The sequence below is a fragment of the Carcharodon carcharias genome (genome assembly GCF_017639515.1).
Source record: "Carcharodon carcharias isolate sCarCar2 chromosome 40 unlocalized genomic scaffold, sCarCar2.pri SUPER_40_unloc_7, whole genome shotgun sequence".
Taxonomy (NCBI): domain Eukaryota; kingdom Metazoa; phylum Chordata; class Chondrichthyes; order Lamniformes; family Lamnidae; genus Carcharodon; species Carcharodon carcharias.
This window is the reverse complement of record NW_024470861.1, coordinates 195,001-211,288: the sequence shown is the minus strand read 5'-3', so window position 1 is coordinate 211,288 and position 16,288 is coordinate 195,001. Positions and strand designations below refer to the sequence as shown.

The 16,288-nt window shown below is 54.4% G+C and overlaps 1 protein-coding gene across 1 annotated transcript in view; it reads left to right on the top strand.

Annotated features, from left to right (window-relative positions):
* The window catches only part of LOC121275045 (WAP four-disulfide core domain protein 3-like), a 35,018-nt gene that overhangs the window by 13,318 nt on the left and 5,412 nt on the right, over window positions 1-16,288 (top strand). Inside the window, exon 2 of the mRNA XM_041182436.1 lies at window positions 15,958-16,113. Within this exon, the coding sequence (XP_041038370.1) occupies window positions 15,958-16,113 (156 nt within the window). The remainder of the gene's footprint in view (window positions 1-15,957; window positions 16,114-16,288) is intronic.

The following is a 16,288-nucleotide window of genomic DNA, read 5'->3' as shown; positions in this document are numbered from 1 at the left end:
AATCCCACTCTCCCCCTCATTCCCCACACCCTTTAATATCCCACCCATTCTAATCCCACACTCCCCCTCACTCGCCGCACCCTTTAATATCAAACCCAGTCTAATCCCACTCTCCCCCTCACTCCCCGCACCCTTTAATATCCCACCCAGTCTAATCTCACGCACCCCCTAACTCCCCACACCCTTTAATAACCCACCCAGTCTAATCCCACTCTCCACCTCACTCCCCGTGCACTTTAATATCCCACCCAGTCTAATCCCACTCTCCCCTTCACTCCCCGCACCCTTTAATATCCCACCCAGTCTAATCCCACTCTCCCCCTCACTCCCCGCACCCTTTAATATCCCATCCAGTCTAATCCCACTCTCCCCGTCACTCCAAACACCATTTAATATCCCACCCAGTCTAATCCCACTCTCCCCTTCACTCCCCACACCCTTTAATATCCCACCCAGTCTAATCCCACTCTCCCCCTCACTCCACACACCCTTTAATATCCCACCCAGTCTAATCCCACTCTCCCCGTCACTCCCCGCACCCTTTAATATCCCACTCAGTCTAACCCCACTCTCCCCTTCACTCCCCGCACCCTTTAATATCCCACCCAGTCTAATCTCACTCTCCCCTTCACACCCCACACCCTTTAATATCCCACCCAGTCTAATCCCACTCTCCCCCTCACTCCCCGCACCCTTTAATATCCCACCCAGTCTAATCCCACTCTCCCCCTCACTCCCTTAACCCTTTAATATCCCACCCAATCTAATCCCACTCTCCCCCTCACTCCCCACACCCTTTAATATCCCACCCGGTCTAATCCCACTCTCCCCCTCACTCCCCGCACCCTTTAATATCCCACCCAGTCTAATCCCACTCTCCCCCTCACTCCCCGCACCCTTTAATATCCCACCCAGTCTAATCCCACTCTCCCCCTCATTCCCCGTACCCTTTAATATCCCACCCAGTCTAATCCCACTCTCCCCTCACTCCCCGCACCCTTTAATATCCCACCCAGTCTCATCCCACTCTCCCCCTCACTCCCCGCACCCTTTAATATCCCACCCAGTCTAATCCCACTCTCCTTCGTCACTCCCCACACCCTTTAATATCTCACCCAGTCTAATCCCACTCTCCCCCTCACTCCCCGTGCACTTTAATATCCCACCCAGTCTAATCCCACTCTCCCCCTCACTCCCCGTGCACTTTAATATCCCACCCAGTCTAATCCCACTCTCCCCCTCACTCCCCGCACCCTTTAATATCCCACCCAGTCTAATCCCACTCTCCCCTCACTCCCCGCACCCTTTAATATCCCACCCAGTCTAATCCCACTCTCCCCCTCACTCCCCATTCCCTTTAATATCCCACCCAGTCTAATCCCACTCTCCCCTCACTCCCCGCACCCTTTAATATCCCACCCAGTCTAATCCCACTCTCCCTCGTCACTCCCCGTGCACTTTAATATCCCACCCAGTCTAATCCCACTCTCCCCCTCACTCCCCACACTTTTTAATATCCCACCCATTCTAATCCCACTCTCCCCCTCACTCCCCACACCCTTTAATATCCCACCCAGTCTAATCCCACTCTCCCCCTCACTCCCCGCACCCTTTAATATCCCACCCAGTCTAATCCCACTCTCCCTCGTCACTCCCCGTGCACTTTAATATCCCACCCAGTCTAATCCCACTCTCCCCATCACTCCCCGCACCCTTTAATATCCCACCCAGTCTAATCCCACTCTCCCCCTCACTCCCCGCACCCTTTAATATCCCACCCAGTCTAATCCCACTCTCCCCCTCACTCCCCGCACCCTTTAATATCCCACCCAGTCTAATCCCAATCTCCAACTCACTCCCCACACCCTTCAATATCCCACCCAGTCTAATCCCACTCTCCCCCTCACTCCCCGCACCCTTTAATATCCCACCCAGTCTAATCCCACTCTCCCCCTCACTCCCCGCACCCTTTAATATCCCACCCAGTCTAATCCCACTCTCAATCTCACTCCCCGCACCCTTTAATATCCCACCCAGTCTAATCCCACTCTCCCCCTCACTCCCCGGAACCTTTAATATCCCACCCAGTCTAATCCCACTCTCCCCCTCACTCCCCGCACCCTTTAATATCCCACCCAGTCTAATCCCACTCTCCCCCTCACTCCCCGCACCCTTTAATATCCCACCCAGTCTAATCCCACTCTCCCCCTCACTCCCCGCACCCTTTAATATCCCACCCAGTCTAATCCCAATCTCCCCCTCACTCCCCGCACCCTTTAATATCCCACCCAGTCTAATCCCACTCTCCCCCTCACTCCCCGCACCCTTTAATATCCCACCCAGTGTAAACCCACTCTCCCCCTCACTCCCCGCATCCTTTAATATACCACCCAGTCTAATCCCACTCTCCCCCTCACTCCCCGCACCCTTTAATATACCACCCAGTCTAATCCCACTCTCCCCCTCACTCCCCGCACCCTTTATTATCCCACCCAGTCTAATCCCACTCTCCCCCTCACTCCCCGCACCCTTTAATAACCCACCCAGTCTAATCCCACTCTCCCCCGCACTCCCCGCACCCTTTAATATCCCACCCAGTCTAATCCCACTCTCCCCCTCACTCCCCGCACCCTTTAATATCCCACCCAGTCTAATCCCACTCTCCCCCTCACACCCCGCACCCTTTAATATCCCACCCAGTCTAATCCCACTCTCCCCCTCACTCCCCGCACCCTTTAATATCCCACCCAGTCTAATCCCACTCTCCCCCTCACTCCCCGCACCCTTTAATATCCCACCCAGTCTAATCCCACTCTCCCCTTCACTCCACACACCCTTTAATATCCCACCCAGTCTAATCCCACTCTCCCCCTCACTCCCCGCACCCTTTAATATCCCACCCAGTCTAATCCCACTCTCCCCGTCACTCCCCGCACCCTTTAATATCACACCCAGTCTAATCCCACTCTCCCCGTCACTCCCCGCACCCTTTAATATCCCACCCAGTCTAATCCCACTCTCCCTCTCACTCCCCGCACCCTTCAATATCCCACCCAGTCTAATCCCACTCTCCCCCTCAATCCCCACACCCTTTAATATCCCACCCAGTCTAATCCCACTCTCAATCTCACTCCCCGCACCCTTTAATATCCCACCCAGTCTAATCCCACTCTCCCCCTCACTCCCCACATCCTTTAATATCCCACCCAGTCTAATCCCACTCTCCCCATCACTCCCCGCAGCCTTTAATATCCCACCCAGTCTAATCCCACTCTCCCCCTCACTCCCCGCACCCTTTAATATCCCACCCAGTCTAATCCCACTCTCCCCCTCACTCCCCGCACCCTTTAATAACCCACCCAGTCTAATCCCACTCTCCCCCTCACTCCCCGCACCCTTTAATATCCCACCCAGTCTAATCCCACTCTCCCCCTCACTCCCCACACCCTTTAATATCCCACCCAATCTAATCCCACTCTCCCACTCACTCCCCGCACCCTTTAATATCCCACCCAGTCTAATCCCACTCTCCCCCTCACTCCCCGCACCCTTTAATATCCCACCCAGTTTAATCCCACTCTCCCCCCTCACTCCCCGCACCCTTTAATATCCCACCCAGTCTAATCCCACTCTCCCCCTCACTCCCCGCACCCTTTAATATCCCACCCAGTTTAATCCCACTCTCCCCCTCACTCCCCAAATCCTTTAATATCCCACCCAGTCTAATCCCACTCTCCCCCTCACTCCCCACACCCTTTAATATCCCACCCAGTCTAATCCCACCCTCCCCCACACTCCCTACACCCTTTAATATCCCACCCAGTCTAATCCCACTCTCCCCCTCACTCCCTGTACCCTTTAATATCCCACCCAGACTAATCCCACTCTCCTCCTCACACCCCACACCCTTTAATATCCCACCGAGTCTAATCCCACTCTCCCCCTCACTCCCCGCACCCTTTAATATCCCACCCAGTCTAATCCCACTCTCCCCCTCACTCCCCACACCCTTTAATATCCCACCCAGTCTAATCCCACTCTCCCCCGCACTCACTGCACCCTTTAATATCCCACCCAGTCTAATCCCACTCTCCCCCGCACTCACTGCACCCTTTAATATCCCACCCAGTCTAATCCCTATCTACCCCTCAATCCCAGCACCCTTTTATACCCAACCAGTCTAATCTCACTCTCCCATCCATGCCCCACTCACTTTAATATCCCACCCAGTCTAATAACGCTCTCCTCACTCCCCACACAAGTTAAAATCCCAGCCAGTCTAATCCCACTCTCCCCCCACTCACTCCACACTCCCTTTAATATCCCACCCAGTCTAATCCCACTCTCCCCTTCACTCCCCGCACCCTTTAATATCCCACCCAGTCTAATCCCACTCTCCCCCTCACTCCCCGCACCCTTTAATATCCCACCTAGTCTAATCCCACTCTCCCCCTCACTCCCCGCAACCATTAATATCCCACCCAGTCTAATCCCACTCTCCCCCTCACTCCCCACACCCTTTAATATCCCACCCAGTGTAAACCCACTCTCCCCCTCACTCTCCGCACCCTTTAATATCCCACCCAGTCTAATCCCACTCTCCCCCTCACTCCCCGCACCCTTTAATAGCCCACCCAGTCTAATCCCACTCTCCCCCTCACACCCCGCACCCTTTAATATCCCACCCAGTCTAATCCCACTCTCTCCCTCACTCCCCGCACCCTTTAATATCCCACCCAGTCTAATCCCACTCTCCCCCTCACTCCCTGTACCCTTTAATATCCCACCCAGTCTAATCCCACTCTCCCCCTCAGTCCCCACACCCTTTAATATCCCACCCAGTCTAATCCCACTCTCCCCCACACTCCCCGCACCCTTTAATATCCCACCCAGTCTAATCCCACTCTCCCCCTCACTGCCCACACCCTTTAATATCTCACCCAGTCTAATCCCACTCTCCCCTCACTCCCCACACCCTTTAATATCCCACCCAGTCTAATCCCACTCTCCCCCTCACTCCCCGCACCCTTTAATATCCCACCCAGTCTAATCCCACTCTCCCCTCACTCCCCACACCCTTTAATATCCCACCCAGTCTAATCCAACTCTCCCCCTCACTCCCCGCACCCTTTAATATCCCACCCAGTCTAATCCCACTCTCCCCCTCACTCCCCGCACCCTTTAATATCCCACCCAGTCTAATCCCACTCTCCCACTCACTCCCCGCACCCTTTAATAACCCACCCAGTCTAATCCCACTCTCCCCCTCACTCCCTGCACCCTTCAATATCCCACCCAGTCTAATCCCACCCTCCCCCTCACTCCCCGCACCCTTTAATATCCCACCCAGTCTAATCCCACTCTCCCCCTCACTCCCCGCACCCTTTAATAACCCACCCTGTTTAATCCCACTCTCCCCCGCACTCCCCGCACCCTTTAATATCCCACCCAGTCTAATCCCACTCTCCCCCTCACTCCCCGCACCCTTTAATATCCCACCCAGTCTAATCCCACTCTCCCCCTCACACCCCGCACCCTTTAATATCCCACCCAGTCTAATCCCACTCTCCCCCTCACTCCCCCCACCCTTTAATATCCCACCCAGTCTAATCCCACTCTCCCCCTCACTCCCCGCACCCTTTAATATCCCACCCAGTCTAATCCCACTCTCCCCTTCACTCCACACACCCTTTAATATCCCACCCAGTCTAATCCCACTCTCCCTCTCACTCCCCGCACCCTTTAATATCCCACCCAGTCTAATCCCACTCTCCCCGTCACTCCCCGCACCCTTTAATATCACACCCAGTCTAATCCCACTCTCCCCGTCACTCCCCGCACCCTTTAATATCCCACCCAGTCTAATCCCACTCTCCCTCTCACTCCCCGCACCCTTCAATATCCCACCCAGTCTAATCCCACTCTCCCCCTCAATCCCCACACCCTTTAATATCCCACCCAGTCTAATCCCACTCTCCCCCTCACTCCCCGCACCCTTTAATATCCCACCCAGTCTAATGCCACTCTCCCCCTCACTCCCCACACCCTTTAATATCCCACCCAGTCTAATCCCACTCTCCCCATCACTCCCCGCACCCTTTAATATCCCACCCAGTCTAATCCCACTCTCCCCCTCACTCCCCGCACCCTTTAATATCCCACCCAGTCTAATCCCACTCTCCCCCTCACTCCCCGCACCCTTTAATAACCCACCCAGTCTAATCCCACTCTCCCCCTCACTCCCCGCACCCTTTAATATCCCACCCAGTCTAATCCCACTCTCCCCCTCACTCCCCCACACCCTTTAATATCCCACCCAATCTAATCCCACTCTCCCACTCACTCCCCGCACCCTTTAATATCCCACCCAGTCTAATCCCACTCTCCCCTCACTCCCCGCACCCTTTAATATCCCACCCAGTTTAATCCCACTCTCCCCCTCACTCCCCGCACCCTTTAATATCCCACCCAGTCTAATCCCACTCTCCCCCTCACTCCCCACGCACTTTAATATCCCACCCAGTCTAATCCCACTCTCCCCCTCACTCCCCACACCCTTTAATATCCCACCCAGTCTAATCCCACTCTCCCCCTCACTCCCCGCACCCTTTAATATCCCACCCAGTCTAATCCCACTCTCCCCCTCACTCCCCACGCACTTTAATATCCCACCCAGTCTAATCCCACTCTCCCCCTCACTCCCCACACCCTTTAATATCCCACCCAGTTTAATCCCACTCTCCCCCTCACTCCCCAAATCCTTTAATATCCCACCCAGTCTAATCCCACTCTCCCCCTCACTCCCCACACCCTTTAATATCCCACCCAGTCTAATCCCACCCTCCCCCACACTCCCTACACCCTTTAATATCCCACCCAGTCTAATCCCACTCTCCCCCTCACTCCCTGTACCCTTTAATATCCCACCCAGACTAATCCCACTCTCCTCCTCACACCCCACACCCTTTAATATCCCACCGAGTCTAATCCCACTCTCCCCCTCACTCCCCGCACCCTTTAATATCCCACCCAGTCTAATCCCACTCTCCCCCTCACTCCCCACACCCTTTAATATCCCACCCAGTCTAATCCCACTCTCCCCCGCACTCACTGCACCCTTTAATATCCCACCCAGTCTAATCCCACTCTCCCCCGCACTCACTGCACCCTTTAATATCCCACCCAGTCTAATCCCTATCTACCCCTCAATCCCAGCACCCTTTTATACCCAACCAGTCTAATCTCACTCTCCCATCCATGCCCCACTCACTTTAATATCCCACCCAGTCTAATAACGCTCTCCTCACTCCCCACACAAGTTAAAATCCCAGCCAGTCTAATCCCACTCTCCCCCCACTCACTCCACACTCCCTTTAATATCCCACCCAGTCTAATCCCACTCTCCCCTTCACTCCCCGCACCCTTTAATATCCCACCCAGTCTAATCCCACTCTCCCCCTCACTCCCCGCACCCTTTAATATCCCACCCAGTCTAATCCCACTCTCCCCCTCACTCCCCGCAACCATTAATATCCCAACCAGTCTAATCCCACTCTCCCCCTCACTCCCCACACCCTTTAATATCCCACCCAGTGTAAACCCACTCTCCCCCTCACTCTCCGCACCCTTTAATATCCCACCCAGTCTAATCCCACTCTCCCCCTCACTCCCCGCACCCTTTAATATCCCACCCAGTCTAATCCCACTCTCCCACTCACTCCCCGCACCCTTTAATATCCCACCCAGTCTAATCCCGCTCTCCCCCTCACTCCCTGCACTCTTTAATATCCCACCCAGTCTAATCCCGCTCTCCCCCTCACTCCCTGCACTCTTTAATATCCCACCCAGTCTAATCCCACTCTCCCCCTCACTCCCCACAACCTTTAATATCCCACCCAGTCTAATCCCACTCTCCCCTTCACTCCCCGCACCCTTTAATATCCCACCCAGTCTAATCCCACTCTCCCCCTCACTCCCCGCACCCTTTAATATCCCACCCAGTCTAATCCCACTCTCCCCCTCACTCCCCGCAACCATTAATATCCCAACCAGTCTAATCCCACTCTCCCCCTCACTCCCCACACCCTTTAATATCCCACCCAGTCTAATCCCACTCTCCCCCTCACTCCCCGCACCCTTTAATATCCCACCCAGTCTAATCCCACTCTCCCCCTCACACCCCGCACCCTTTAATATCCCACCCAGTCTAATCCCACTCTCTCCCTCACTCCCCGCACCCTTTAATATCCCACCCAGTCTAATCCCACTCTCCCCCTCACTCCCTGTACCCTTTAATATCCCACCCAGTCTAATCCCACTCTCCCACTCAGTCCCCACACCCTTTAATATCCCACCCAGTCTAATCCCACTCTCCCCCTCACTCCCTGCACCCTTCAATATCCCACCCAGTCTAATCTCACTCTCCCCCTCACTCCCCGCACCCTTTAATATCCCACCCAGTCTAATCCCACTCTCCCCCTCACTCCCCGCACCCTTTAATATCCCACCCAGTCTAATCCCACTCTCCCCCTCACTCCCCGCACCCTTTAATATCCCACCCAGTCTAATCCCACTCTCCCCCTCACTCCCCGCACCCTTTAATATCCCACCCAGTCTAATCCCACTCTCCCCCTCACTCCCCGCACCCTTTAATATCCCACCCAGTCTAATCCCACTCTCCCCCTCACTCCCTGCACCCTTTAATATCCCACTCAGTCTAAACCCACTCTCCCCCTCACTCCCCGCACCCTTTAATATCCCAACCAGTCTAATCCCACTCTCCCCCACACTCCCCGCACCCTTTAATATCCCACCCAGTCTAATCCCACTCTCCCCCTCACTGCCCACACCCTTTAATATCTCACCCAGTCTAATCCCACTCTCCCCCTCACTCCCCGCACCCTTTAATATCCCACCCAGTCTAATCCCACTCTCCCCCTCACTCCCCGCACCCTTTAATAACCCACCCAGTCTAATCCCACTCTCCCCCTCACTCCCTGCAATCTTCAATATCCCACCCAGTCTAATCCCACCCTCCCCCTCACTCCCCGCACCCTTCAATATCCCACCCAGTCTAATCCCACTCTCCCCTTCACTCCACACACCCTTTAATATCCCACCCAGTCTAATCCCACTCTCCCCCTCACTCCCCGCACCCTTTAATATCCCACCCAGTCTAATCCCACTCTCCCCGTCACTCCCCGCACCCTTTAATATCCCACCCAGTCTAATCCCACTCTCCCCGTCACTCCCCGCATCCTTTAATATCCCACCCAGTCTAATCCCACTCTCCCTCTCACTCCCCGCACCCTTCAATATCCCACCCAGTCTAATCCCACTCACCCCTCAATCCCCACACCCTTTAATATCCCACCCAGTCTAATCCCACTCTCCCCCTCACTCCCCGCACCCTTTAATATCCCACCCAGTCTAATCCCACTCTCCCCCTCACTCCCCACACCCTTTAATATCCCACCCAGTCTAATCCCACTCTCCCCCTCACTCCCCGCACCCTTTAATATCCCACCCAGTCTAATCCCACTCTCCCCCTCACTCCCCGCACCCTTTAATATCCCACCCAGTCTAATCCCACTCTCCCCCTCACTCCCTGCTCCCTTTAATATCCCACCCAGTCTAATCCCACTCTCCCCCTCACTCCCCGCACCCTTTAATATCCCACCCAGTCTAATCCCACTCTCCCCCTCACTCCCCACACCCTTTAATATCCCACCCAATCTAATCCCACTCTCCCCCTCACTCCCCGCACCCTTTAATATCAAACCCAGTCTAATCCCACTCTCCCCCTCACTCCCCGCACCCTTTAATATCCCACCCAGTTTAATCCCACTCTCCCCCTCACTCCCCGCACCCTTTAATATCCCACCCAGTCTAATCCCACTCTCCCCCTCACTCCCCGCACCCTTTAATATCCCACCCAGTCTAATCCCACTCTCCCCATCACTCCCCACACCCTTTAATATCCCACCCAGTCTAATCCCACTCTCCCCCTCACTCCCCGTGCACTTTAATATCCCACCCAGTCTAATCCCACTCTCCCCCTCACTCCCCGCACACTTTAATATCCCACCCAGTCTAATCCCACTCTCCCCCTCACACCCCACACCCTTTAATATCCCACCCAGTCTAATCCCACTCTCCCCCTCACTCCCCGTGCACTTTAATATCCCACCCAGTCTAATCCCACTCTCCCCCTCACTCCCCGCACACTTTAATATCCCACCCAGTCTAATCCCACTCTCCCCCTCACACCCCACACCCTTTAATATCCCACCCAGTCTAATCCCACTCTCCCCATCACTCCCCACACCCTTTAATATCCCACCCAGTCTAATCCCACTCTCCCCCTCACTCCCCGTGCACTTTAATATCCCACCCAGTCTAATCCCACTCTCCCCCTCACTCCCCGCACACTTTAATATCCCACCCAGTCTAATCCCACTCTCCCCCTCACTCCCCGCACACTTTAATATCCCACCCAGTCTAATCCCACTCTCCCCCTCACTCCCCGTGCACTTTAATATCCCACCCAGTCTAATCCCACTCTCCCCCTCACTCCCCGCACCCTTTAATATCCCACCCAGTTTAATCCCACTCTCCCCCTCACTCCCCAAATCCTTTAATATCCCACCCAGTCTAATCCCACTCTCCCCTTCACTCCCCACACCCTTTAATATCCCACCCAGACTAATCCCACTCTCCTCCTCACACCCCACACCCTTTAATATCCCACCCAGTCTAATCCCACTCTCCCCCTCACTCCCCGCACCCTTTAATATCCCACCCAGTCTAATCCCAGTCTCCCCCTCACTCCCCACACCCTTTAATATCCCACCCAGTCTAATCCCACTCTCCCCCGCACTCACTGCACCCTTTAATATCCCACCCAGTCTAATCCCACTCTCCCCCGCACTCACTGCACCCTTTAATATCCCACCCAGTCTAATCCCTATCTACCCCTCAATCCCAGCACCCTTTTATACCCAACCAGTCTAATCTCACTCTCCCATCCATGCCCCACTCACTTTAATATCCCACCCAGTCTAATAACGCTCTCCTCACTCCCCACACAAGTTAAAATCCCAGCCAGTCTAATCCCACTCTCCCCCCACTCACTCCACACTCCCTTTAATATCCCACCCAGTCTAATCCCACTCTCCCCTTCACTCCCCGCACCCTTTAATATCCCACCCAGTCTAATCCCACTCTCCCCCTCACTCCCCGCACCCTTTAATATCCCACCCAGTCTAATCCCACTCTCCCCCTCACTCCCCGCAACCATTAATATCCCACCCAGTCTAATCCCACTCTCCCCCTCACTCCCCACACCCTTTAATATCCCACCCAGTGTAAACCCACTCTCCCCCTCACTCTCCGCACCCTTTAATATCCCACCCAGTCTAATCCCACTCTCCCCCTCACTCCCCGCACCCTTTAATATCCCACCCAGTCTAATCCCACTCTCCCCCTCACACCCCGCACCCTTTAATATCCCACCCAGTCTAATCCCACTCTCTCCCTCACTCCCCGCACCCTTTAATATCCCACCCAGTCTAATCCCACTCTCCCCCTCACTCCCTGTACCCTTTAATATCCCACCCAGTCTAATCCCACTCTCCCCCTCAGTCCCCACACCCTTTAATATCCCACCCAGTCTAATCCCACTCTCCCCCTCACTCCCCGCAACCTTCAATATCCCACCCAGTCTAATCTCACTCTCCCCCTCACTCCCCGCACCCTTTAATATCCCACCCAGTCTAATCCCACTCTCCCCCTCACTCCCCACACCCTTTAATATCCCACCCAGTCTAATCTCACTCTCCCCCTCACTCCCCGCACCCTTTAATATCCCACCCAGTCTAATCCCACTCTCCCCCTCACTCCCCGCACCCTTTAATATCCCACCCAGTCTAATCCCACTCTCCCCCTCACTCCCCGCACCCTTTAATATCCCACCCAGTCTAATCCCACTCTCCCCCTCACTCCCCGCACCCTTTAATATCCCACCCAGTCTAATCCCACTCTCCCCCTCACTCCCCGAACCCTTTAATATCCAACCCAGTCTAATCCCACTCTCCCCCTCACTCCCCACACCCTTTAATATCCCACCCAGTCTAATCCCACTCTCCACCTCACTCCCCGCACCCTTCAATATCCCACCCAGTCTAATCCCACTCTCCCCCTCACTCCCCGCACCCTTTAATATTCCACCCAGTCTAATCCCACTCTCCCCCTCACTCCCCGCACCCTTTAATATCCCACCCAGTCTAATCCCACTCTCCCCCTCACTCCCTGCACCCTTTAATATCCCACCCAGTCTAATCCCACTTTCCCCCTCACTCCCCGCACCCTTTAATATCCCACCCAGTCTAATCCCACTCTCCCCCTCACTCCCTGCACCCTTTAATATCCCACCCAGTCTAATCCCACTCTCCCACTCACTCCCCGCACCCTTTAATATCCCACCCAGTCTAATCCCACTCTCCCCCTCACTCCCCGCACCCTTTGATATCCCACCCAGTCTAATCCCACTCTCCCCCTCACTCCCCGCACCCTTTCATATCCCACCCAGTCTAATCCCACTCTCCCCCTCACTCCCCGCACCCTTTAATATCCCACCCAGTCTAATCCCACTCTCCTCCTCACTCCCTGCACCCTTTAATATCCCACCCAGTCTAATCCCACTCTCCCCCTCACTCCCCGCACCCTTTAATATCCCACCCAGTCTAATCCCACTCTCGCTCTCACTCCCCGCACCCTTTAATATCCCACCCAGTCTAATCCCACTCTCCCCATCACTCCCCGCACCCTTTAATATCCCACCAGGTCTAATCCCACTCTCCCCCTCACGCCCCGCACCCTTTAATATCCCACCCAGTCTAATCCCACTCTCCCCCTCACTCCCTGCACCCTTCAATATCCCACCCAGTCTAATCCCTCTCTCCTCCTCATTCCCCACACCCTTTAATATCCCACCCAGTCTAATCCCACTCTCCCCCTCACTCCCCGCACCCTTTAATATCCCACCCAGTCTAATCCCACTCTCCTCCTCACTCCCTGCACCCTTTAATATCCCACCCAGTCTAATCCCACTCTCCCCCTCACTCCCCGCACCCTTTAATATCCCACCCAGTCTAATCCCACTCTCCTCCTCATTCCCCACACCCTTTAATATCCCACCCAGTCTAATCCCACTCTCCCCCTCACTCCCCACACCATTTAGTATCCCACCCATTCTAATCCCACTCTCTCTCTCACTCCCCGCACCCTTTAATATCCCACCCAGTCTAATCCCACACTCCCCCTCACTCCCCGCACCCTTTAATATCCACCCAGTCTAATCCCACTCTCCCCCTCACTCCCCGCACCCTTTAATATCCCACCCAGTCTAATCCCACTCTCCCCCTCACTCCCCGCACCCTTTAATATCCCACCCAGTCTAATCCCACTCTCCCCCTCACTCCCCGCACCCTTTAATATCCCACCCAGTCTAATCCCACTCTCCTCCTCATTCCCATTCTCTTTATTATAATTTTTTTCTGAGTCAGGAGGGCTTTTTGAGTATGTTAATGAGTGTGTGGGTGGGGTAGTGAGGATTAGATTGAGGTAGGAAGTGTATGATTGGGGTAGTTTTTTGTGAGTGGTCCTGGGAGGGTTTGGTTTGGGTAGGGTGTGTGTGTGTGATGTAGTGTGTGTGTGTCTGTGGTGTAGGGAGTGTGTGAGTGGGGTGGTGAGTGAGTGAGTGGTGTAGAGAGTGTATGAGTAGGTTAGTGTGTGTTTGAGTGATTTAGTGAGTGTATGAGTGGGGTAGTGAGTGTTTGAGTGGTGTAGGGAGTGTGTGAGTGGTGTAGGGAGTGTGTTGGTGGGGTAGGGAATGTATGAGTGGGGTGTTGAGTGTGTGAGTTGGGTAGGGAGTGTGTGAGTGCAGTAGGGAGGCTGTGAGTGGGGTAGGGTGAGTGTGAGTGGGCTAGTGATTGTGTGATTGTTGTAGGGAGTGTATGAGTGGGTTAGTGATTGTTTGAGTGGTCTACGGAGTGTATGAGTGGGGTAGTGAGTGTGTGAGTGGGGTGTTGAGTGAGTGAGTGGTGTAGAGAGTGTATGAGTAGGTTAGTGTGTGTTTGAGTGATTTAGTGAGTGTATGAGTGGGGTAGTGAGTGTTTGAGTGGTGTAGGGAGTGTGTGAGTGGTGTAGAGAGTGTGTGGGTGGGGTAGGGAATGTATGAGTGGGGTGTTGAGTGTGTGAGTTGGGTAAGGAGTGTGTGAGTGCTTTAGGGAGGCTGTGAGTGGGGTAGGGTGAGTGTGAGTGGGCTAGTGATTGTGTGATTGTGGTAGGGTGTGTATGAGTGGGTTAGTGATTGTTTGAGTGGTCTACGGAGTGTATGAGTGGGGTAGCGAGTGTGTGAGTGGGGTGGTGAGTGTGTGAGTGGTGTAGAGAGTGTATGAGTAGGTTAGTGTGTGTTTGAGTGATTTAGTGAGTGCATGAGTGGGGTAGTGTATGTGTGAGTGGGGTGGTGAGTGTGTGAGTGGGGTAGTGTGTGTGTGAGTTGGGTAGGGTTTCTGTGAGTGGTGTAGTGATTGTTTGAGTGGTGTAGTGAGTGTTTGAGTTGGGTAGTGAGTGTATTAGTGGGGTAGGGTTTGTGTGAATGGTTTAGTGATTGTGTGATTGTGGTAGGGAGTGTATGAGTGGGTTAGTGATTGTTTGAGTGGTCTACAGAGTGTATGAGTGGGCTAGTGAGTGTGTGAGTGGGATGGTGAGTGTGTGAGTGCAGTAGGGAGGCTGTGAGTGGGGTAGGGTGAGTGTGAGTGGGGTAGTGATTGTGTGATTGTGGTAGGGAGTGTATGAGTGGGTTAGTGATTGTTTGAGTGGTCTACGGAGTGTGTGAGTGGGGTGGTGAGTGTGTGAGTGGGGTAGTGTGTGTGTGAGTGGGGTAGGGTTTCTGTGAGTGGTGTAGTGATTGTTTGAGTGGTGTAGTGAGTGTTTGAGTTGGGTAGTAAGTGTATTAGTGGGGTAGGGTTTGTGTGAATGGCGTAGTGATTGTGTGATTGTGGTAGGGAGTGTATGAGTGGGTTAGTGATTGTTTGAGTGGTCTACAGAGTGCATGAGTGGGCTAGTGAGTGTGTGAGTGGGGTAGTGAGTTTGTGGGTGGGGTAGGGAATGTATGAGTGGGGTGGTGAGTGTGTGAGAGGGATAGTGATTGTGTGAGTGGGTTAGTGAGTGTGTGAGTGGGGTAAGGAGTGTGTGAGTGCAGTGGGGAGGCTGTGAGTGGGGAAGGGTGAGTGTGAGTGGGGTAGGGATTGTATGAGTGGGGTAGTGAGTGAGTGGTGCAATGAGGTTCTGAGTGGGGTAGGGAGGGTGTGAGTGGGGTAGGGAATGTTTGAGTGGGGTAGTGAGTGTTTGAGTGGTGTAATGGGGGTCTGAGTGGGGTAGTGAGTGTGTGAGTGGTGTAGGGAGTGTGTGAGTGGGATAGTGAGTGTGTGAGTGGGGTAGTGAGTGTGTGAGAGGGGTAGGGAGTGTATGAATGGGGTAATGAGTTTGTGAGTGGGGTAGGGAGCGTTTGAGTGGGGTAGTGATGGTGTGAGTCGGGTAGGGAGGGAGAGCTTCGGGTAGTGAGTGTGTGAGTAGAGTAGTGATGGTTTCAGTGAGTGAGGGAGGGTTGTGAAACTGTGAAACCCTCTACCCCGAGGTCTCCGATCGCTCCGATGTTGAGTATATTCCAGACGGAGATGGAGGGATTTTGGGATCCTGAAGTGAATCGAGTGGGATGGGGAGGGGGTGGGATAAATGCAGCTGAGACTGCGGATCAGCACTGAACCTTACTGAGTGTAGGAGCGGGGAAGGAGGGGCAGAGCGGCCTCCCCCTGCTCCTGGATCGGGTGTGGTGAGGGTTGCCCCAGTCGAACGGCAGTTCCCTTTGTGCCCGGGATGTTCTTGTGCCTACAGAGGAGGGAGGGGAATGTCCAGCAGAATCGCGCCTGGGTCCGATCTGTCAGATGAAACTGGGCGAGAGATGTTCCCACCATGATGACTGTGAGATCTGGCAGAGCTGTTGTGACGCCGGCTGTGGGAAGAGATGTGTGATGGACCTCAAGACGGGAGGTAAGGAGGACAGACAGTCTAACTCTCATCCGCCGGCCTCTGTCCCCTCCAGTCTCAATGGCCCCACTCCTGTCCAGGCCAATCCCTGATCATCCCCCTCCCTCTACACCCACCTTCAGACACTGGACATCATCCCAAGCTCATCTCCCGGTCTCCGAACTCCCACCGGGTCCCA